We start from the raw sequence: 21,455 nt of genomic DNA, 5'->3' as shown, positions 1-21,455 counted from the left end.
AAAACATTCGGAGAGCCCCCAGAGGCCAGTTTGTATTTGTGTGTACATGAGTATGCATTGTACTGTAAATGTGCGTGTGTATTTGTGTGTGAGCGTGTTCTGGATATCAAAGCAAGGTGGGATTGTTAGTGAAGACGTGGGAAGTGTACTGGCAACATGCCCATTGCTTTTTAAAGAGTGTGTAGGAAAGCATGGAAAAGAAAGACACTGAGCTGTGCTAAACAATGCTACTAACAGCTGGTCATGTTGACTACAGACTGTTTACAGAGGAAAGAGTAGTAACCCTCACCTTTGACCTCACAAGGCTCCAAGTGGCTGGGGAGATGAATGCTATTGGAAGCATTTAAAGTGACGTCAAGACTCATAAAACACAAGAACCAATAACTTCCAGCAAATACCCACAAATTTATACTCAGTAAAGCTATGGAAAGGTCTGTAGCTTTAAACTATTTGGTTTGGTTGAGTAAAGACTCAACCAAATAGTTTAACTGTATAGTAAGTGTATGAAATCCAAATCAACCTTTTGTTAAATGAAATATATGTGTGTAACTATAAACATATATACATATATAGTCACCATTCTATTCAAACCGCTCTATCAATAGTGAGCTTTTGAAAATATTTTCTTTGATATTTCATACCTGTCAACAGTGTAGTGTTATACTTTATAGTATTAGGATAAATATGGCACCTTTAAAAATGTACTTTAGGATTATAACCAATTATATTCATTATATATTCATTCAGGATTATATTGTATTGTGTGCCTTTGGACAAATTACTGGGAGATAATTTTTAAAATGCAGCATTTCATCTTCCATTGTAGAAATGTTCTCATTATTACCCCAACAATAAAATAAAAACTGATACCTACTGCATTAGGACAATTCACAAGCGAACATCTTGGGCAATAACCACTATTGAAAATACCACACTGATATGTAGAATGACTTTGGCTCTTCTTACACACAGTGACAATTGCTCTGATGAATGTGAGCATTAAATAAGAGGGCTTTTTTAGAAAGCATGGTTGGTGAACAATGAGTTGATTGTATAGTTGATATGTAATCGGACCCTTCTCGCATGCTTCCTTAACTTTCGGTCACAGCTCACATTGTCTTTAAAATCCTCATTGACAATGATCTTGGTGATTCTCCTCTCGCTCTCTCCTCACCTCTCACCCCACAATTGTCACTGCTGTATGTCATTAACTCTGTGTGTTTTCTCCCATAGTGTCTCCCAAAGTTGAATTGAATTGAATTGAATTCTAAGTGTTTTCCTAGCTCCTCACACATTTTCTTTGCGGTGAACATATTCAAATCCAATCAACTAGGGATCAAGTTTTAATTTATCAACCAGTAGTTGGTGAACCTTTTCTTCTGTTTCTTGCCGTGATTCACTCTTTTCTATAGGGACTCCATCAATAATGATGTAATTTCTCTTTAGCTGAGTCTCCAGATACTCAGCTTTTACAGAAAGTTTATCTAAGCATGACTATACAGAGGCAAACTTGCTTGAGATTGCATTTCAAAGTGGTTGAAGGGGCCAGAGATTCTTTTGTTAAAGTCATCTAGATCAATCCATCCATCCATCAATTCATCTACTGGCTGTAACCACTTATCCTATTTAGGGTCACAGGGGGCTGGAGCCTATCCCAGCTGTCAAGAGGGCGAGAGAAGCAGTCAACCGTGGACACGTGTCCTCTAAATCCTTTGGTGAAAAATTGTAGTCTATTTCTTTAGTCCAGTACATCTTTCATAGTATTATCCACCCTCAGATTAGTAGAGTCCAACACTGTCCAACGTTTCTCAATTAAGTCTTCGAAGAAAGATTTCTGCTGGTAAAGAAGCTGATGAATCATGGTCAACGCTGAGTCATCCTCCTGATTACCTTTTTTGCCCACATGGCAAACAAAAAGCTATGACACTTTTGCTAGTTTCCAAGAGAGTGATCTGCAGAGAGAGAGACAGAGACAGAGACAGAGACACTGATGACTGAACGTGTGTCTTTGTGTGTGATGGTTCAGGTAGTCTTAGAAAAGAAGGCCAGAGGAGAAGTGCGTAGCAGCAGAATCAATTTGAATCCAGACCTCATTAAACAATCTGAACAAAAAGCAAACATTATAATATTTTAGGAATGTTTTAATGTTGGTCAGGTGTACCTTAAAAAACTGACAACTTAGTGAGCGTGGACGAAGAAGGGGCACAAGACAAGAAAATGATCCTCTGCTGCACTCTGGTGAAAAAAACATACCAATGCATTTTTGCTAATAAGACATTCAGTAGGCTTCCCGTATTGAATGCACTAACTATAAAATATCTATAATATGCTGCAATTTGACTTATCGTCAAAAACAAATGCTTCTTACCCAACCTTTATTTTGAAAAAAAAAAAAGATTCAGCTTTAACCCGGAAGTAAACTGTTGTTATGCTAACGATGTGTCATCACCTCATCGGGACTTGGGTGGGAACCGCAAATACTGAGAAAAATAAGAGTGTTGGACTTGTGTTGTTATTTCTGTAGGCGATGGTTTGAAACAAGGGAGAAACATTGCCTTTGTAAACAGGTTGTCATCAAGTTAACGCGAAAGCAAGGTGCAAACTGCTTAGCTAACGCCGTTCTTCCACAGCTGGACTGTTAGCAAGCAGACTAGCTAACTGGTTGATTGTCTGGCTGCTGGGATCCTGACGGGACGGAAGAGAGATGTCCTGCAGCTTATTGGAGTTTTGTCGCCTCCAAGAGCTTAAACCGGTCCGGGACTACTTGTTCCACAACGAAAAAACCGAGACAGTGGAGGATAAGAACCAAACAGGTAACGTCCCCAGGGCAAACGCATATATGGAACAAATGTACCAGCATTAACTGAAGCCCCAAACAATTTAGTTGAGCGGATACCTCTAGGAGTAGCTAGATATGATACTGCAACAACGGGATATGAAAGTTGACTCGATGGTTACAGCTGGATTAATTCAGTAATCATGAACTACATTAATGCTTAGTGCCTTTTTTTTAAAACTGCGTATACCTAAAAAGCATCTTCTGATAAATGGCATAATGTAGTACTAAAGGTAAATAAAAAAGTACATAATGCAGCACTTGCAACATCAGCAGCAGGTGGAGAAATCAGCCTGTTGTTTTGGGTATGAGTCATCACACATAACATAACAGAACACACTACTGCATGATGCCTGTGAAAAGCACTTAAACATTACTTCTTACTGGTGCATAAAAAAAACATGAAATACACAACCCCCTCTTTTAGTGCATGGATATTACCCCCCATCACACACACACACACACACACAATTTTTCACTGCACCAAAAAGTGATGTATTGCAAATGTTCAGAGCAACATGTTTTCTTACCACCTGTTCTCGTAACATAATCTTCGTCAGTCCTTCTTGTCTTATTTTCTGTTACTGCTACACTGACGTTTACATTTCAGTGTTCATGTAATAGCAGCGGGCTTCTACGCTTCCATTTACGCAGCTACGGCTGTATCCTGTAATTGTACACCTCTTGATAACTGTCATTTTGGTCTCTTCTTGGAATACTTTACTCACTGTTACGTTTGTTCTTTGTTGGTTACCCGAAATGAGATTGTGCAAATAGTTGTCTGGTGTTAAAGTAAAGATTGAATTTTGAATTTTCCCAGTTACTGATTTTATGTCATGATTTCAAATCAGCAGATAATGAGCTGTCTTGGGACACTTCTGACTGGGAGTCAGCGTGGGATAGTACTAACAACAAAGAGGAGGAAGCTGCTTCGGCCACAACAGTCAGTCTTTTTTTTATTTTTGTATTTCATTCACTGCTTTCATTCATTCACTGCTAGCAAAAGACAATGAGAATTAAAAGAATCAAACAAGAAAAATATATTTTCTCCTAATTTGTGTTTGCAGATTTAAGAGAATGATCACATCCCACTGACATTCTTATTTGCACAGCAGGTGGAGAAAGAGACCTCAGGACAGAGTGGACTGTGGCTGCAGGACTGTGTTGTGTCCCTGTCTCCCTGCTCTGATCTCCTAGTAGTGGCCCATGAACAGAGGGCAGCGTTTCTCTCAGGTCAGATGATTCAAACACAAATTTTCCTCTCTATGCTCACAGAGGACATATGTTTCCTTTAATGTGTTGTTAAATGATTACAGCTAAGTGGCGTACAGATGACAGCGGCCGAGAAGAGATGACTCTGGGTGTGTCTTGGACTGGAGTCCTCAGTGCGGAAGAAGGGTGAGAGAGTATCCTGTTTTTATGAGAACAAATAAAATGCTGAAGAGACAACAAAACAGCCTTAGTGGGAAATCAATGTATCTAAGTACAAGTAATATAATAGGATGATACTGTATAAATGGGATAGTTGTGTGACAAACAAATGAAAAATGAGATAATGCATGAGTGTAGAGACAGAAATGAGTCACATAGTGATCATATGTTGCTTTGTGTTTGTTCTGTTGTTTCCAGAGAATGTGTCAGCAGCTGTATCTGTATCCCCCTTGCCAGCCAAAAGAGGTAAGAAATACATGTATGGATATTAGAAATGAAATAATAGAAGTATTTGTATGTTTGGACATGTGTGATTATACCTTGTTTAACTGTGTGTATGTTTTGTGTGTATTTTCAGGAGTTCCACAGGGCGACCGGACTGGACGTGTGTAGTAGTGGGATTTAGCTCTGGCTATGTTCGCTTCTACACAGAGGTACCTTGTCATTATCAGCACAATCCTTTCTCTCCTCTTTGGGTACACTTTTATTGTATGTTGTGTAAAGAAAGACATCCATCAGCAGAAAAGGGATGCAGGACACCATTCAATAAAGTCTTTATAAATAGTCAAGATGGCAAATATCAAATGCAAAACTGATTATATGTCATCAGAACGGGGTTCTGCTCCTGGCTCAGCTGCTGCATGAAGACCCTGTATTGAGACTCAAGTGTCGCACATATGAGATCCCTCGTCATCCTGGAGTATCTGAGCAGGTAATGGTACACACCAGACACTGCTTTCAGAATTCTGCATGAGAATTATGTTCACGTTTAAATGAATAATTCAACATTTTAGAAAGCATGGCTTATACACTGTCATGTAAAGAGTTCAATCAGAAAGCTGAAAAATAAAAGAAGTTAGATTGTGTAACCAAGTATTTGCTGGTTGCATAGCAATGTCACGGTGATGAAAGGGCTCCCAGAATCAGTTTTTTTGGCCATTGAGAAAAAAACCTGGCATGTAGTTTTCATGTTTTCCACGTTTTTCCTGTGCTTGTGTGAGTTTGCTCGGTGTATATGCATATTAGGTTAATTGGAGACTAAATTGCTCCTAGGGGTGAATGAGAGATTGGAAGGTTTTCTCTCTCTATCTCTATCTCTCTCTCTCTCTCTCTCTCTCTATCTCTATCTATATCTATATATTTCTCTATTGGGCCTGGGATAGACTGGTGACCCATTTGGCGTGAACACTGCCGTTTGCCAAATGACATCTAGGATCAGCTCCAGTCCCCAGTGAGCCTTAACATGATAAGTGGTTAAGATAATAAATAGATGGAAATAACCTAGTGTCTAATGTGTCATTTTTACACTTGGCTCAGTTTTCTTTCTCTCTGAGCTGTTTCCTATCGGCTTCTGGTGTTCATGCTAATCTAAGCTAACCAGCTGCCGGCAGAAGCTTTATATTGAGCGTGCAGACATGAGAGTAATGTCAGTTTTCTCATGTCAATATCAGCAGGAAAGCAAAAAAAAACACATTTCCTCTATGTTTAAGTGTGGAGATTAATTCATGAACGATGCATGTTTGATACACTCAAGGTTAATTTTTAATGCTTGTTTTCCGGAGTTTTGAACATTATGTACCATCTTCTATAGCAAATGTGCTTCTGTTGATTTTTGTCCTACCACAGCATGAGGAGTTGAGTATCCTCTACCCTGCTGCTCTGGTCACCATTGATGGCTTCAGCCTCTTTCAATCTCTGCGTGCCTGCAGAAACCAAGTTGCAAGAGGTAGTATGTGCCAGAGTGTATTCATGTATGTTACCTATGGGTGAGGATGAGAGTTGCAGGGTTCTAGTTTTGAATGTTAGAGTGTTGTTGCAGAGTGTTAACATGATATGTGCTTTACTTACTTGCTGAATGGGCAGTGTTTTCCACAAGGCTTTCAGGTACTGCAGAGAAATAAACCTTCATGCACATATAGATGTGTATTCAACCTGTAGAGTATTATTAGTTAAGCTTCAGCAGAGTTTCTGAGTAGTGGTGTGTGTGTGGGTGTGTGTACACCTACTGTACTTAGCAATATGCTAATTGAGTAAAACATTACTTTAGTTTTAAATTGCCCTAAATTAAAAAGAAATGTGCTCACTAAAAGCAGGCTATAGATGATAAAATAAATCTCCTGTGAAAACTTTGGTAATGCTACCTTTTGTCCTTACATAATTATTCTAGCTGCAGCAGCAGGTAGTGATGTGATACAGCCACCTCCCCTGGCCTATAAGAAGTGGGGTTTGCAGGACATGGACACCATTGTGGACCACAGTAGTGTGGGTAAGTTGCAGTTCTTTGAAACAATTCTGAATTAGTGTTAGAGTATTTTTCATTGCAGGTATAAGATTTTCAAATGGTTATAATTTTCACAAAATCTTCTTGGATAAGCAGCATACAAGATTTATTTATCTTTACATATGAGGATTATAATGATTAAAAAGGTAAATATCATTACTTACAGTTTAAAAATTAGTTGATTGCATCGGAAAAGTGCTGCATTGTTTGCACTAATTTAGTTCAATTTTCTTTTCTTTTACCCACATTGTTCAATTCTTGTATGTCCAACCACACGTTCTCTTTTTGTCCACGCTTCCTTAGGTGTTATGACGATGTGTGTGTTTGACCAGATGAAGAATGCCTCTATCCTGGGGGGGTTTAATGCTTCTGTCAAAGGCAGCCCCCCTGCCATGAGCCAGTATGTCACTGTCGGAGGAGGTCCTTACACAGGCTTTTACTATGCTGTAGAGGTGAGTGTCACACCTTACAGTGCCTTGCAAGTGTTAAACCCCTTAAACTTTTCCACTTTTTGTCACATTACAACCACAAACCAAAATATAATTTTGGGGGATTTTATGTGATAGACCAACACAAAGTGGCAAATAATTGTGAAGTGAAAGGAAAGCGATAAATGGTTTTCAAATTTCTTTTACACATAAATATCTGAAAAGTTTGACAGCCCCCTAGTCTGTCACCTACTTAGTAAATAAAGTCCACCTGTGTGCAATTTAATCTCAGTATAAATACAGCTGTTCTGTGAAGTTAGGGAACATTAGTGAACAAATAGCATCATTAAGTCCAAGGAACACACCAGACAGGTCAGGGATAATGTTGTGGAGAAGTTTAAAGCAGGATTAGGTTATAAAAAAAACATCCCAATCTTTGAATACCTCATGGAGCACTGTACAATTTATCATCCAAAAATGGAAAGAATGTGGCACAACTGCAAACCTACATGGCCTCCCACCTAAGCCGCCCGGCAAGCAGAGCATTAATCAGAGAATCTGTGTGTGTGGCGGAAACCTAACTCTGTATATCACCCTAAAAACATCATTCCACCCTGAAACATGGTGGTGGCAGCATCATGTTGTCGGGATGCTTTTTTTCAGCATAGACAGGGAAGCTGGTCAGAGTTGGAGCCAAAAAGAAAATCTGTTAGTCTCCAAGAGTGGGACAAAGGTTCACCTTCAAGCAGGACACCAACGCTAAACATACAGCCAGAGCTACAATGGGATGGTTAAGATTAAGTCATATTCATGTGTCAGAATAACCCAGACCTAAATCCACTTGAGAATCTGTGGCAAGAAAATTGCTGTTCACAGATGCTCTCCATCCATTCTGACTGAGCTTGAGCTATTATTCAAAGAAGAATGGGCAAAGATTTCACCCTGTAGCTGTGCAAAGCTGGTAGAGACATGTACCCCAAATTATAACTTGTGATTATAACTTGAGATTTGAAAATTTGAGTACTTTTCCAGGGCACTGTAGATTGAAACTACAAACACTGTTCTTCTAAAAAGGTTAGTATGAGTTGGAAGTTTAGTGCTCTCAAGTGGCATTGCATGCCACTGAGATAAATATAGACACATGGACTTAGAAGTCCTTTGGAAACACAGTACTGAAAACATTAAAAAAATAATGAAGCAATGCTTTAGTCTTGTGCAGAAATCTTACCAAATCGTCTGGGTCTGGTCATGTCAGATAGACTGTAAGACAGTGGAATACGTTCTGTGGTCAGAGAAGTCCATGTTCCAGTTTGTTTTCAAGTAAAATGGACGTGAGGTTCTCTGTGCCAATAAAGACTAACTGTTATCAATCAAAGGTTAAAACATCTGAATCTGTGAAGGTCAGTGGCTACAGCATTTGTGACTCGCATAACTATGAATAAACCTTTGACCATAAGGCCACAGCTTGCTGGGGATTTGAGCCAGAGACCCTCTAGTTTTGAGGCGGCAGTGATAATCACTCCACCACCGTGCTGCCTTAGATAAAGGTCCAAGCAAATTAACAAATCACAGTTTTATGTTTTTATTTCATTTAAGAAAAAAGTATTCTGGAAATTGGGCCTTGTACATGACATACACATTACTTTTTATGAGACATTGTAAAATCCATTTCTGAGACTTTGATGAGAGCATGTGGCTGTTCCTTGTGTCTTCGTAGGGAAGCTCCCAGCCTCTGCTTTCTCATGTTGCTCTGGCTGTGGCCAGCAAACTAACTTCAGCCCTCTTCAGTGCTGCCAGGTGAGTAATAGCTCAAAAAATACAGTAATGAGAATAAGTAAGAATGTAAGTGAAGCACCAATGGCACAAATGGTAAACAGCCTGCACTTATATCGCGCTTTTCTACCTATTTGCACTCACAATCACACACACACTCGCACACCGATGGGGGAGCTGCTATGCAGCTGGCCAACACTCCCCGGGAGCAACTAAGTTGGCGTTCAGTGTCTTGCTCAAGGACACTTCAACGTGGGATTGAACCGGGCATCTCAGACGAATCAACAACTGCGGCATTAGTGGATAACCGCTGTGCCTTCCTGTGCCACAGTCACCCCAGCCTCATCTCAGATTGTATAGACTGTTGTATAGACCACACGCTTGGGGAATAAATTCTCCAATGTACACAATCAACAACTGTAACCGCACAAAGCAGCCTGATCAATATTTATGATTGTGGGATGTTCTCTGCTCTGGATTAAGGTGATTGAGTTCAGCTTAATCCATACAGGGAGATGTCTGCTTACATCCTCCCTTGAGTCTTGTTATGTCGTTTCCTACCCACCTCTCATCTTAATTACCGTCGGTATACTTTGGTCACCCTTAATTTGTCGGCCTTCCTCTCAGTGGGTGGTTAGGTTGGAACCGGAACAAAAATGAAGAGGAGGTTATTCAGAAACAGAAGCCCAAGGTGGAGCCTGCTACACCCTTAGGAATCAGGTAACACAAATGCAGACGTACCATATTGATATTGGCAATATGATGCTTGTAGCTGCCCTTCTTTCACCCTTTCAGTTAAACATGACCTTTTGTGCAGATTTGGTCTTCCAGACACGCGTCGTCATGGAGAGTCCATTTGTCTGTCCCCTTGCAACACGTTGGCTGGAGTGACGGATGACTTTGGGCGAGTCACACTGCTGGACCTGGCAAGAGGTGTTGGCATCCGCATGTGGAAAGGTAAATCAAAAGTAGAAAGAAAAGAACACAGATGAAGAAATTTGGAAAATCGTGGTTTTGGAAACTAAACTTTTTGATGTATTAAACGCATAATGAAAAAGGTTAGAGCTTCATAGCATGAAAATATGTAGTGTGTCACTGTTATGTAAAGGTAACTATTCAGAAAATAAACCTATCTGCAGGTTACAGAGATGCCCAGCTTGGTTGGCTGCAGGTTCCAGAGGAGCCAGGTGATCGGGAGTTCTCCCCCTCTGCTTCCCTTCCCAGACGACACGCTCTCTTTCTGGTCATTTACGCCCCACGCAGGGGAATTCTGGAGGTGTGGGGGATGCAGCAGGGGCCACGAGTTGGAGCTTTTACTGTAGGCAAACACTGCAGGTAAATGCTCACACTCTCATAATGAAGTTGTTTATTTCCTTTACAGTTAATATTCATGACCTTTGCATCTGTATTTGGCATATCACGCATATACTGTGGAGAATAGCACACTAAAATATAGGTAAAATATTGTCTTTAGTGTGTGTTTGTGTGTGCCTTTCCAGGTTGCTTTATGCTGGTTACCATCTGATGGGGGTGAACAGTGTGACTAGTAAGGGCTGGCAGCTCCACACACAGCAGGTGTGTCTACTGGATCCCACCACAGGAGCTCTGAGGATAGTGAATGTCCCCTTCCACCTGGCCCTCAGGTTGGTGGACAGACACAGAAATGCATACATACATTAATCTTAAGTCTGTTGTGGACCTGCTTTTTGCCAGTTTTAAGCAAATCTGAAAACCTGCCATCTTAGAGAGGAGTCTTTCCCACACTGGGAAACACTGTATGGGGTCGGGACCCAAAATGGGTTGTGGATCTATTTTTATGGGGTCATCTAGTAGCTATCAACAAGCAGAATGAGTGCAATCAACTAGCAGAGTAAATGTATATCATTCTAGGTTATAAAATATAGCCCTGTAGCCCCAGCTAGGCAGGGGAGCATCTTCCTTTAAGTGATGGTATAATAAAAATCCACTACTTACTAAAGCGCGGAACAGTTATTCCTAAAACATAATTATTCAATTGTATTTTATGAATAATGGTTCCAAATGTATGAAGTCTCTTATGTCGTGTTAATGGCACAAAGACATTTGTTATTGGCATATTAGCAGCAGGATGCACTTGTGGTTAAGCCAGATGTACCAAAGGGCAGCTCTTACCTGTGATCGTCCCACATACTACCTAAAAAAAATACATTGAAAAAAGGACAATGGCACCAGTCTGCAACATAAAAACCACACCACACACGCTCTGCACACATTAGAGTGGTCAGTTGGACCTTGGCTTCCTCCCTGTTGTACAGGAGATGGGGATTATTGGAACATTTCATTTCTTTGCATCCTGACTATTGTTTTCAACTTACTTTGCAGTTTATTCTTGAAATCTTTTACATTGCAAATACTATGATGCAATGCACATCTGAACATGAAAAAATGTCTCACTGTAAGTAATTACTGTGCTCGGTGCTCTCCATTCCTAATATACTTTCTCTATTTGTGCACCTATGAGTGATTATAAGATAACTGAACAACAATTCTCAAGCCTTCTACACACCCCAGCACATTCAGGTCAGTCTACAGACAACATAACAGAAAAGTTCAAACAGAAAATGCTTCTGTGTTCTCCATTTCAGTGACAAGAAGAGTGAGCGAGCCAAAGATATGCACCTATTAAAGAGACTGACAGCTATACTAAAGAGCAGGGATGTTGAGCCTGGTAAGATATACAGTGCCTAAAAAAAGTCCTTATCTGCTTGGAAGTTTTCACCTTTTATTTTTTTTTTTACTATTTCCTAACTGAATCATGGTCAAGATAATTTTTCTTTTTGTTCTTTTGACCAAAAAATGACTCCTGTGCAAATGAAAACAGATCTCTTGAAATGTAAAAAGTGTAAAGTCAATTTATACCTGATGTCATATTCCTTTAATTTTAAATTTAACTGTACTCTAAGGGATAATCTGTGACTTGGAAATTTAGCTAACCTTTTTGTCAAAAAAGGGGTGTATACGTTTCATAGGCACTTGAAATTAATGATGATGTACATTGTATTGTATTGCTGTATTTAGTGAATGAAGATTTGCATTTTTGTTTTTCTGTTTGTGTACATACCCTTTCTGTTAAGATATTTTGGAGAAAGAAGCCAACAGTGTGCTGCTGGATATCAAACACCCGGCCATTAAGAAGCAGGTATGAATAAAGATCATTGTACACTGAACTGATTGCACAGTTTAGCTGGGAAAATACTAAGTGCAGTCTTTGCATTTCCTTTTAGGCTCTAGAATCTCTGCTGTTAAATAAGAACGCTCCTGTATCTTGTCTCACCAACATTACATCAACTTTATATGACACTCTGAAGCAACAAGGTAGAGGATCAGTAAAACAAAAAAAATGGTTTGCTAAGTTAAAATTTAAGTGTCGTGTGGTTTTGAAGAGAGTTCATGCTTTATACTTTTATACTGGTAACATACATGCTGTATGTCAATCTTCTCTTTTCTGGTGGTGTATCTCTGCATCACAGAGCCTAATGAAGTGGATATAGCATTACTCCAGATCTGCTCTTCTCAGCTGAAACTGCTTCAGCTCTACACTGACATCCAGCAGTTGCAATCTGCCCTCACTGCCGACACAAAGGCCTGTATGGAACATGTGAGCAGAAACACATGTACACACAAACAAAAACTCTTATTGGTCTTATTGGTGTTCACCTTTTAGTACTGATCATTTTTATTCCTCATGTTTCTAAACACGTTTTTCTCCCCGCCCAACAGGGCTCCCTAGAAGGCATACAAGATGAATTGTCTCGTGTCGGCCCCACCTTGCAGCGCTACGCCCAGCTCACCTCAAGACCTAGTGTGTCCTTTGCTCAGGACTCGCCTGACTTACCCCTCAATGTCCAGACCTTTCTTTCTCAAGTAGAATGCACAGAGGATGGGGAGGTGAAGGTGGTCCACAGATCTGACACTGAATGGAAGCAGCTAGGTACTGCAACATAAATGCATATTCTGTGTCGTGACTTTTACTAAGTTAAGCCTCAACACGTTTTCAGGATGTAAACATGAGGTGCATAGCACTACCTTTTTTCTATTGAACTCTACAAAACAGAGCACCTTGCTGCATCGTTTTTGTTACCACCACTGTCCGTACCTTTCCCCAGATTAGGGTCTATTCACGGCTTATTTTAGCCATAAGTTGATTCATTCAACAAAAAAGTCACTTTTCACTCTTCTGTGTCCTTCGCAGGGAACTTTCTTTTCTGGGGATGTCTGTGTGGTAAAAGCCCACTGCATAAAGTCTGTGACACACTGCAACAGGCTGGCATGAGTCCACAGCAGCTACTGGTAAGATAAAGGGGAAAGATAGATTTATCAAATGGGCTGAAATTGGGAGGACTTTAGTCAAATGTAAAATTGGTGTAAAAATTGTAGTCAAGGTTAGTAATGAAAATATGCAGACCAAAAAATAAAAATGAGACATCTTATAAATTATATATTTGACTTTTACATTCTCTCAGTCGTTGTTGCTTAGCGTGTGGTTGCAAAGGGAGAAGGAGGTACTACAAAAAACAGATGAAACGGTTAGAAACCTGCACACGCTACTCATCGCCCTAAGCAACATGAAAGGTATTTGTTTTTTTAATTCTCAATTATATAGGACACAGTAAATGTTGACTTGCCTTTGGTTACAATTTATTCAAACGTATTAATTTAAAGAATGAAAAACAAGCATAACAATCTACTGTGTTTGTCTCTCCAGGCGCTGTAGAGGAGTCATGGGACCCTCAGTCTGTTTCCCCCTGGTGGCAGCAGGTGCGCTCTACATGCATCCAGTCCCATAATGCTGCTGCTGCTCTGCTCGCCGCCTTTGTCGCTCACCATGCTGCTAAAGCCAGCATCACCAGCCATGGTGACAGTCAGGTAGAGAAGACTCTCGCACACACACTCTCACTCACACACCGTCGCATATACATGATTGAAATTTATTGTTTGTTTGTTTTTTTTATATTTTCAAAAGTTAAAACCAACCTCACAGTCTTCATCTGTTTTATATGTGTGTGTGACAGTTCCAGTCAGAGTGGGAGGCAGTGTCATTGGAGCTTGAGCAGTGGGTGGTGTGTGTTCGTCAGCTGGAAGATGTGCTGGTACTGCAGACTCTACTGTTGGTGCCTCCTCCTCAAGGAGCAGCAGGGGGCGCTGCAGCACAGTGCTCCATCAAAACACTGCTCGAAGGAGGCACAGGTAGTCTGTGAACAAAAATATCCTTGTCTCGTAATTATGAGATACCTGCCTGAGATAATAAGGGTTTTAAGATTCGTGATGGTAATTCTGGGACAGTTTCAGTACTGATTATAATATTTTATACAGTTATTATTATTATTATTAAAACTATTATTCAAAGAAAAAAGAAGTCCAGGTTTCTGTTCACACAAATGAAAATTTTTGCATATAAGTTAAAATGTTTTTTCTGCAAGATCCAGAAATCAGAATATCTTGAAAGATTATAGAAATTATCAAGGCAGCACTACCTGAGACGATTTTATTGTATTTTTTTCAACATAGTATTTTGGAAAATGTCACTTCAAACATTAACTCACTCATGTGAACAGATAAATTGATCAAGAAACTGAAAGTATCATGTTCCCATAAATACATAGTTACTCTGTGGGCTGCAAATTAAGCCTCGCTTTGCGTTGCCTATTTAAAAGTTGGCAAGCAAGTGCCATTCTGTTTTGCCTTTTTGGATTGTTGGAAGTACTGACAACAGTTACTGAACTACTGTGATACTGAAGACATCAGATTATTCCAGGGGATCTGAAGCATTTCATTACTGCACCATTAGTCTATTAAACATTATTTCATAATAACATAAATTATTTTTTTTAATAACATTTTAGACATAGTGTAACATTTTTTTATTTTTCCTTTTTCTTTGTTTTAGTATAGATTTTCCCATTGTGGTTAAATAAGGGACATAATCTTCCATTTTTATTTTGTTTCTCATTTCACGTCTCTCTGGTAAGGTGGCATTGCTGACAGTGTCTCCAAGTGGGTTTTCAGGCACAACTTGGCCCCTGAGAGACTGAGGGAAATTCTCCAAAAGAAAGAAGGCAAAGCTGCAGATGAAAAACTAGAGCAAAAGGCAGGAGACAAAGGGAAAGAGGAGAAAGAGAAGAGCCTGGAAGACACTGACAGAACAGCAGGTAAAGTCTAAAAGAAACACCTAGCGGCTGCAATGAAGTGGATAAGAACTGACTAAAATGCTTATCTCTTATAAACACAAGTTTGGGTATTTAATGACACATTGGCTTTAATTTTTTACTTTGTCTGTTAGTCTTGTTACCAATCTTTGTAAATTCATAAAGAATTACTTGAGCGGTGTAATACAAGTAAATACTGTTCAATCTGTTTTACAGAGCTGTTAGTGGCAGTGTGTCAGCGGTTCCCACACTCCCTCTCACCTGACTTGCTCTTCGCCCATTGCTGCTGGGAATATGTGGTGCAGTGGAACAAAGACCCTGAGGTAAACATACACATATTGCACAATGCATAAACTAACATTTTGTTTGTATTTATGTAGTAGTTTTAAATAGTGTACAATATTACTTGTACAATATTACTTGTTTGTTTCTTTTTTTTTTCAAGTCTAAAGACCATCAAAGAACTTATTATCTCTGTTCCTCAATCTGGACTCATGCCTACTTCTCTTTGTAGGAGGGTCGATACTTGTGCTGGGCTGTGGAACATTTGAGGCTGGTCTCCAGTCCACAGATACAATTAGGTTAGTGGCTTGCTAATGTTGTTTTTATATATAACAGGTCTAGTAAAGTAATACGTTTTAGAATTCTATTAATATATTTTAAACTATAGTTGTCCACAACCTCAAGCTTACTCAGGAGTAGGTTTGTTCTCAGGTTTAGTTTGTGTAAACAGGATAATCTCTCAGATTTCAAGGGAAGATCAGGAAGTTTATCCATTGAAGGATGTTCTTATGTGAGCAAACCATTGAAACTGGGATGATGGTAAAAAGAGATGTGTGTTAAGTGTCAGTTGGTGGGTCTAAATAAAATTATAAAATATTAATCTGTCACCAGCAGCAATCTGATGACATTCACCACAAAAAAAGATATTATCAATCATCATCAATAGACATCAAAATCCTCAATTGTCTTTTATCATTGTATTATAGTGTTGATATATGTGGTCTAGTCAACAACCACAACACAGCACACTTTTCCCAGATGATTCAAATCTAGCTTTTCTAATCCACTTCTCAAATGGCTATAAAGAGCCAACAAAACCAGATAACCTGATCCAAGATGAAAAGATCCAGTTATACACATCTGATCTTGGATCTGTTGGCCACATACCGATTTGAGTTTGTTATAAACATCAAACTCTAAATTTGCTTTTATTTACAAAACACAATGAAGTTGATCAATAAAAATATTTTCCTTTTACTTTTGTCAGATAAATTAGACAATTAACAAATTCAGACAGATTATAGTTGTAAATGCTTTTCAGAAGTTCAGATTTTTCTGGTAGATGGATTTGTATGTTGATTCTTCTTTTATTTGTTAATCAGTACTTTCTTAAGGCCATAACATTGAACTTCATTGAATCAACTTCATAGGTATTTCTACTATGATGTGGAGTACATTCATTGTAAAACGCTTCTCAGCAGCAGCTTTCCTCATGGAGAAGGTAAATCACACAGTATTAAGAAAACTTGTGTATCTTTGTCATCTGTGAGGAACTACATAGATTGTATACATTTGTTTTTCTAGGTAGGGAAAGCACCCAAAGATCGCTTATGTCGACGGGTGAGTATAGTACATGTTTCAATGCAAATTTTAATTGTGATCCTAGATAGACCACTGTAATGCCACTTTGATATTTTGGAGATTTTTTGATCTCTTGGTGAGATTATTTTAGATGTAAAATAACTGTATTAAGCTTTGTGTGTGTTGGTTTGCAGGATGTTGGAATGGGAGACAAAGCCATGACTTCTTTCCTGGGCTGCTGTGTCCGGCTGCTGCAGATCCTCATGGAGGTGACTGAAGTTTTGATTAGGACTCGGTGCCCTTTGTCTTTTATCAGTTATTATGTAAGTAAAAAGTTTCATGTAAAAAAAAAAAAAAGCATGGATAATCAGCAGGGCCTCCCAAAAATCATGCACGAAGCATTGGCCACCACAGTCCCTTGTTTTCCTTTGTTCGTCTAGTTTTCGCTCTGAATGTGAAATGGAATAAAATTTTTATTTTAAAATTTTGATTTCAAATTTAAAAGAATGCTCCACAGATTCTTTTACGTTTAGCACATATTTTTTGTGTTATACATTTAATTTTAAATGGATTAAATCTATATCAATCTACATTCAGTATTCCAAAGTATTAAAATGAAAATAACCTTTTAAAATGTTTAGAATTTAGACTGAAGTCTCCTTTATGAAAGCAAACCTGTGGTGAGAAGAATGCGGTTTCTTTCAGTTATCCTTGATGTGTCTAGAGCTTTACTGGAGTCCAGTCCAGTCCACCCATGGCAAAACAGTTTAGTGAGGAAAACGAAAGGACACACAATAAAATTGTGGTGAGGAATAACTAAGGACCAGGGTATAAAACAATTTCTTAGGCTTTACATTTTTCTCTGACCAACTGAGCACCGTGTTTTAATTTTTGAATAGAAGTTTGAAACCACCAGGACTCTTTCTATCCTCCTAGTCTGCACATGAGTGGGATAAACTGTCCAGATCCTGGTCTGATGGATTCTGATTGTTATCCAAGAAGATTTGAACTTGTAATATTGCCAAGTGCTTCTAGGTGTAAATACTTTTGTAAATTAAGGATTTCCGTTTTTTTCTGACATCCATTGCTTGTTATTTGCTAATTTATTTTAAAAGGGCTCTTCCTGCTATTACTACTAATGCGCTACTGCTGCTACTACTTAACATTATATCAATATTACTAATACCACAAGTAATATAGTATTACATTATTAAACAAGCCATGCAATGGAGAATCATCCATTGCATTTATATTATATAGCTTGCTTGAAGAGACTCTCCAAGCATAAAACTAACACAATTCGTATCTAATAATGTTCAATTATCAAATATTCAAAACATTCTACAAATTCTTTTTCTCTGAATGAAATATCCAGATATAAGAGGACTTCACTGAAAAGCCCATTCTAAATATATGTGATCTGGAGGTGTTACTTTCCATTCTCAATTCTGAATGTTTCCAAAATACTCGTGAGGCTAGAAAATCTCCGGCTTCTTGCTCAGTGAATGTCAACCACGCTTATTGATATAATAATAATAATAAGCCTGTTTTGAATGAAGAGCGGCTTTAAAATGTGTGCATGTACTATAAAGTGTGCTTGGCTGTGTTAAGTGAGAGGTGAATGCAAAGGAGTCACCCTAGTCTTTAGTACACAGCCTTTTCCCTCACCTTCTCTTCTTCATCATGCAGGCGGACTCTGCAGTGGAGGAGGTTCCAGCCCCGGATCTGTCTGTGGAAGAGGTGTGGTGCGGCGGAGAGGGCCCTGCCTCCATAGCTGCACTGGCAGTGGAGCAGAGAGGTGTCCACTTCCCTCTCGTGCAGCACCACTGCCTGTTAGCTTCCCTGCTACATGCTGCTATGACTTTCTGTCTGAAAGTCAAACCACTGAGCCTGTTTGACAGCAAGGTGAGGAGACGGACTGTTAAAATGGTTCCTGTACGTGTGGACGCAAACACACAGACACAGTCGGCTGCCTTTGAAACACACCACACAGCTTTGTTATGTTAACAAATCACTTTGAATTTAGGCTTTAGATTTGAATAATAGTATTAATACTTTGTAAAAATGTAACACTTTATTAATGATAATTTTATATACAGAGCGAGAGAGATGAAAACTGCATGGCTGGCGATGGGCTGTTGATGGTTTAGTGTCTTGCCCATGGACATTTCCACATGTGTGAGGGAAGGGCGGTGCACAAACCTCCAGCCCTATGTCCAGTAGGCGGGGACTCTGCCCACTGAGCCCATGCTGCCCCCATTAATAATATCACTAATAACATTAATTCATTCATTAATCTCGGATGCAATCTGTATTTATGATTTCCAGGGTAAGAATGCTTTCTTCAGAGACCTAACATCAATCCAGCTGATGCCCAGTGGAGACATGGACCCAGGCCTGGTCTCACTACGACAAGAGGTAAGAGGTGGACTTAAATGCTCAGGCTGAGAAGAAAACAATTCTCCATAACTGTTGTCTGATCTGTGTCTCCACTCTCAGTTCCTCTTGCGTGTCCTAACCAGTTGGGTGCAGGCTATAGATGATGCTTCCAGTTCAGTCTCTGGTACCGGGTGTCCCCCACTGCCCTCTAGTGGCCCTAAAGCCGACTGGTGGCCCTCACTGTGTCTGGAGCTGGGTTCTCTGCTGCAGGTCAATCCTGACATCCTGCGGCGGCACCTGGTCTGCGAGCTCTACAACCAGGGCCTAGACTTCCGGGCGGAAGAGGTCAGGGAAATGTGGTTTACTGTCTTTACTGCGGACAGATACTTAAACTAGGATTGCTCTACCTTTGGTAAACCTTTATTCTAACTACACTGCTCTACTGTAACCTCCTATCCCTCCTGTGTGGTTTTACCCACAGGTGATGTTAGAGGTGGAGGATAAGGACGTTCTGGGCTCCCAGCTGTTGGTGCTGACTGGACAGAGGCTGAGCTACTCACTGCTTCACAGCCAGAGCCAGACACAAGCTGCCATGGAGTTGCTGGCACGCCTGCCCCCCACCCTCTGCACATGGCTAAAGGCTATGGTGAGACCAGCAGCTCTTTTACTTATATTTTTGACTCAATCGTGTGCCTCCATCTAACCCTGTCCTCTGAGTCCTCTTCTCTCACACAACTAACTTCATGTCCTCTCTCACTACATCCATAAATCTCCTCTTTGATCTTCTTCTAGACCTCCTACCTGGCAGCTCCAACCTCAGCATCCTTCTACCGATATATTCACAGTTTCTCCTCTAAACATGTCCAAATCACCCCAATCTGTCCTCTCTGACTTTATCTCCAACACATCTAACATGAGCTGTCCCTCTGATGTCCTCATTCCTGATCCTGTCCATCCTCGTCACTCCCAAACAGAACCTCAACATCTTAAGCTCTGCTACCTCCAGCTCTGCCTCCTGTCTTTTCTTTAGTGCCACTGTCTCTAAGCGGAACAACATCTCTGGTCTCACCACTGTCTTGAACCTGCTTTCCTTTCATTCGTCTTTCCTTTTCTCCAAACTTTCCAACCTGCTTGCACTCACCTCTTCATTTCTTTTCCACACTCTCATTTACTCTGAACCATTGACCCTAAGTACTTAAAGTCCTGCACCTTCTTCACCTCTGCTTCCTGTAACCTCACCGTTCCACCTGGGTCCCTCTCATTCAAACACATGTATTCTTTCTTGCTGCGACTCACCTTCATTCCTCTATTTTCCAGAGGCTACCTCCACCTCTCTAGGTTTTCCTCCACCGTCTGCATGCTCTCACTACAGATCATGTAGTTGTCATCTGCAAACATCTCAATACAATATACCAGTGTATATATATATTCAAATATAATATTTAGTTTGTTTGTTTGTTACCAACAATAATTTACATTATTAGCTGAAAGTCCAGTTTTAAACATGTAAGATAATATCTTTTAGACTATTTTTATTATCCCCCCCAAAGAAAATTTGGGGGTTTCAAGACTGATTTTCATAATGGAGTTTAACATCAAAAGGCTAATCTATTTAACAATGTCTAGAATATGATTTGTATTTCTTGCTGCAGGACCCCAGTGAGCTGCGGTGCCCCATGGTCCCCCTGGCCCAGACAGGCCGACTGGTCGGCCGTCTGATTGAAATCCTGCCAGAAAACCACGGCCAGTACAGCCTGGCCCTGCACCTTCTAGAGGCTGTGGAGGTCCTCACCACTGAGGACTGACCCCAAGTCAGAGCCACTATGAAAGGCATGAAGACCATAGTAGACATAAGAAAGATAACTTAACTTAAAAAAAAAAAAAAAAAAAGTTTGAAAGGAGAGAAGTTATGTAGGCGTTGTCTACAGACACAACCTTTCAAACTAGTCTGTAAGACTCAAGAGTGTGGACTGTGGTGGCCCTGAAGTGTAATCAGAGTGTGCAGCTTATAAGGGTCAAGATGGTAAATAATGTTCACACCCTCTGTCGTTGTCATAAAGGAGGTTTAGGGATTTTGTCTTTAAGCTTATGTTAATATAAAAGAATTTAGAAAGGCAGTGGCACAGAGCAGATATGTAAGGCTTTTAACTTTTTTAATCCATATTTTTGTGCATGTAACATAAATTATATAGAACTCATATTATTGGAAAGTTAAGACTTATGAGTTGGTTTCAAAAGGAATGAGGCACGTCTTTGTCACTTCACCCTCATTTTGTCTTTGACTTTAAAATCAGATGTCAGCATGTCCTGTATGTGCCATCGCAGAGTTCTGTTGACAGCATCTCCTTTCTGTTTGCCTATCACTGACAAGTGTATCATAAGGAAATATGGACCTTATTTTTTATTAATATGCAGTACTGTACTAGCTGTGCCTGTATGCCTCCTTTTTGTAGTCCCACGCTCTCATTGGGCTAATCCAAAGCAGAATAAAGTGGCTTCGGACAAGCTTGGATATTGATGATTTTTGATGTAATGTTCCTGACAACTTGTTTCATTGT

General features: G+C 39.8%; 1 protein-coding gene across 8 annotated transcripts; it reads left to right on the top strand.

Moving 5' to 3' along the window:
* Positions 1 to 2,415: 2,415 nt before the first annotated feature.
* LOC137101159 (rab3 GTPase-activating protein non-catalytic subunit-like) lies at positions 2,416 to 21,402 on the top strand. 8 transcript variants are annotated; one of them, XM_067479162.1, is made up of 35 exons: positions 2,416 to 2,813; positions 3,691 to 3,779; positions 3,952 to 4,069; positions 4,153 to 4,234; positions 4,466 to 4,513; positions 4,626 to 4,701; positions 4,878 to 4,979; positions 5,894 to 5,993; positions 6,435 to 6,533; positions 6,852 to 7,000; positions 8,694 to 8,773; positions 9,377 to 9,469; positions 9,567 to 9,706; positions 9,889 to 10,084; positions 10,249 to 10,392; positions 11,374 to 11,456; positions 11,863 to 11,927; positions 12,013 to 12,103; positions 12,259 to 12,386; positions 12,509 to 12,719; positions 12,981 to 13,078; positions 13,252 to 13,360; positions 13,494 to 13,654; positions 13,801 to 13,975; positions 14,758 to 14,937; positions 15,151 to 15,257; positions 15,449 to 15,515; positions 16,368 to 16,438; positions 16,522 to 16,557; positions 16,713 to 16,841; positions 18,208 to 18,423; positions 18,847 to 18,936; positions 19,018 to 19,242; positions 19,379 to 19,543; positions 20,550 to 21,402. In XM_067479162.1, the coding sequence occupies exons 1-35, from the start codon at positions 2,705 to 2,707 to the stop codon at positions 20,700 to 20,702; spliced, it is 4,185 nt and encodes a 1,394-aa protein (XP_067335263.1). In that variant the 5' UTR covers positions 2,416 to 2,704; the 3' UTR covers positions 20,703 to 21,402. The 8 variants fall into 8 exon arrangements, with proteins under 8 accessions (XP_067335263.1, XP_067335267.1, XP_067335261.1 ...); XM_067479166.1 differs by having other exon boundaries at positions 3,949 to 4,069; positions 16,713 to 16,787; XM_067479160.1 differs by having other exon boundaries at positions 3,949 to 4,069.
* Positions 21,403 to 21,455: the final 53 nt, after the last annotated feature.

The sequence above is a fragment of the Channa argus genome, chromosome 16, assembly GCF_033026475.1.
Source record: "Channa argus isolate prfri chromosome 16, Channa argus male v1.0, whole genome shotgun sequence".
NCBI classification, from domain to species: domain Eukaryota; kingdom Metazoa; phylum Chordata; class Actinopteri; order Anabantiformes; family Channidae; genus Channa; species Channa argus.
This window is presented reverse-complemented; position numbering and strand designations above follow the sequence as displayed.

What these genes read in the sequence shown, in the direction of transcription:
- LOC137101159 (XM_067479159.1), top strand. Translation starts at nt 2,705, where the DNA reads ATGTCCTGCAGCTTATTGGAGTTTTGTCGCCTCCAAGAGCTTAAACCG. An exon ending in TGTGGACCACAGTAGTGTGG is followed by an intron (nt 6,534 to 6,851) that starts GTAAGTTGCAGT and finishes ACGCTTCCTTAG; the next exon opens with GTGTTATGACGATGTGTGTG. An exon ending in TGACACTCTGAAGCAACAAG is followed by an intron (nt 12,104 to 12,258) that starts GTAGAGGATCAG and finishes TCTGCATCACAG; the next exon opens with AGCCTAATGAAGTGGATATA.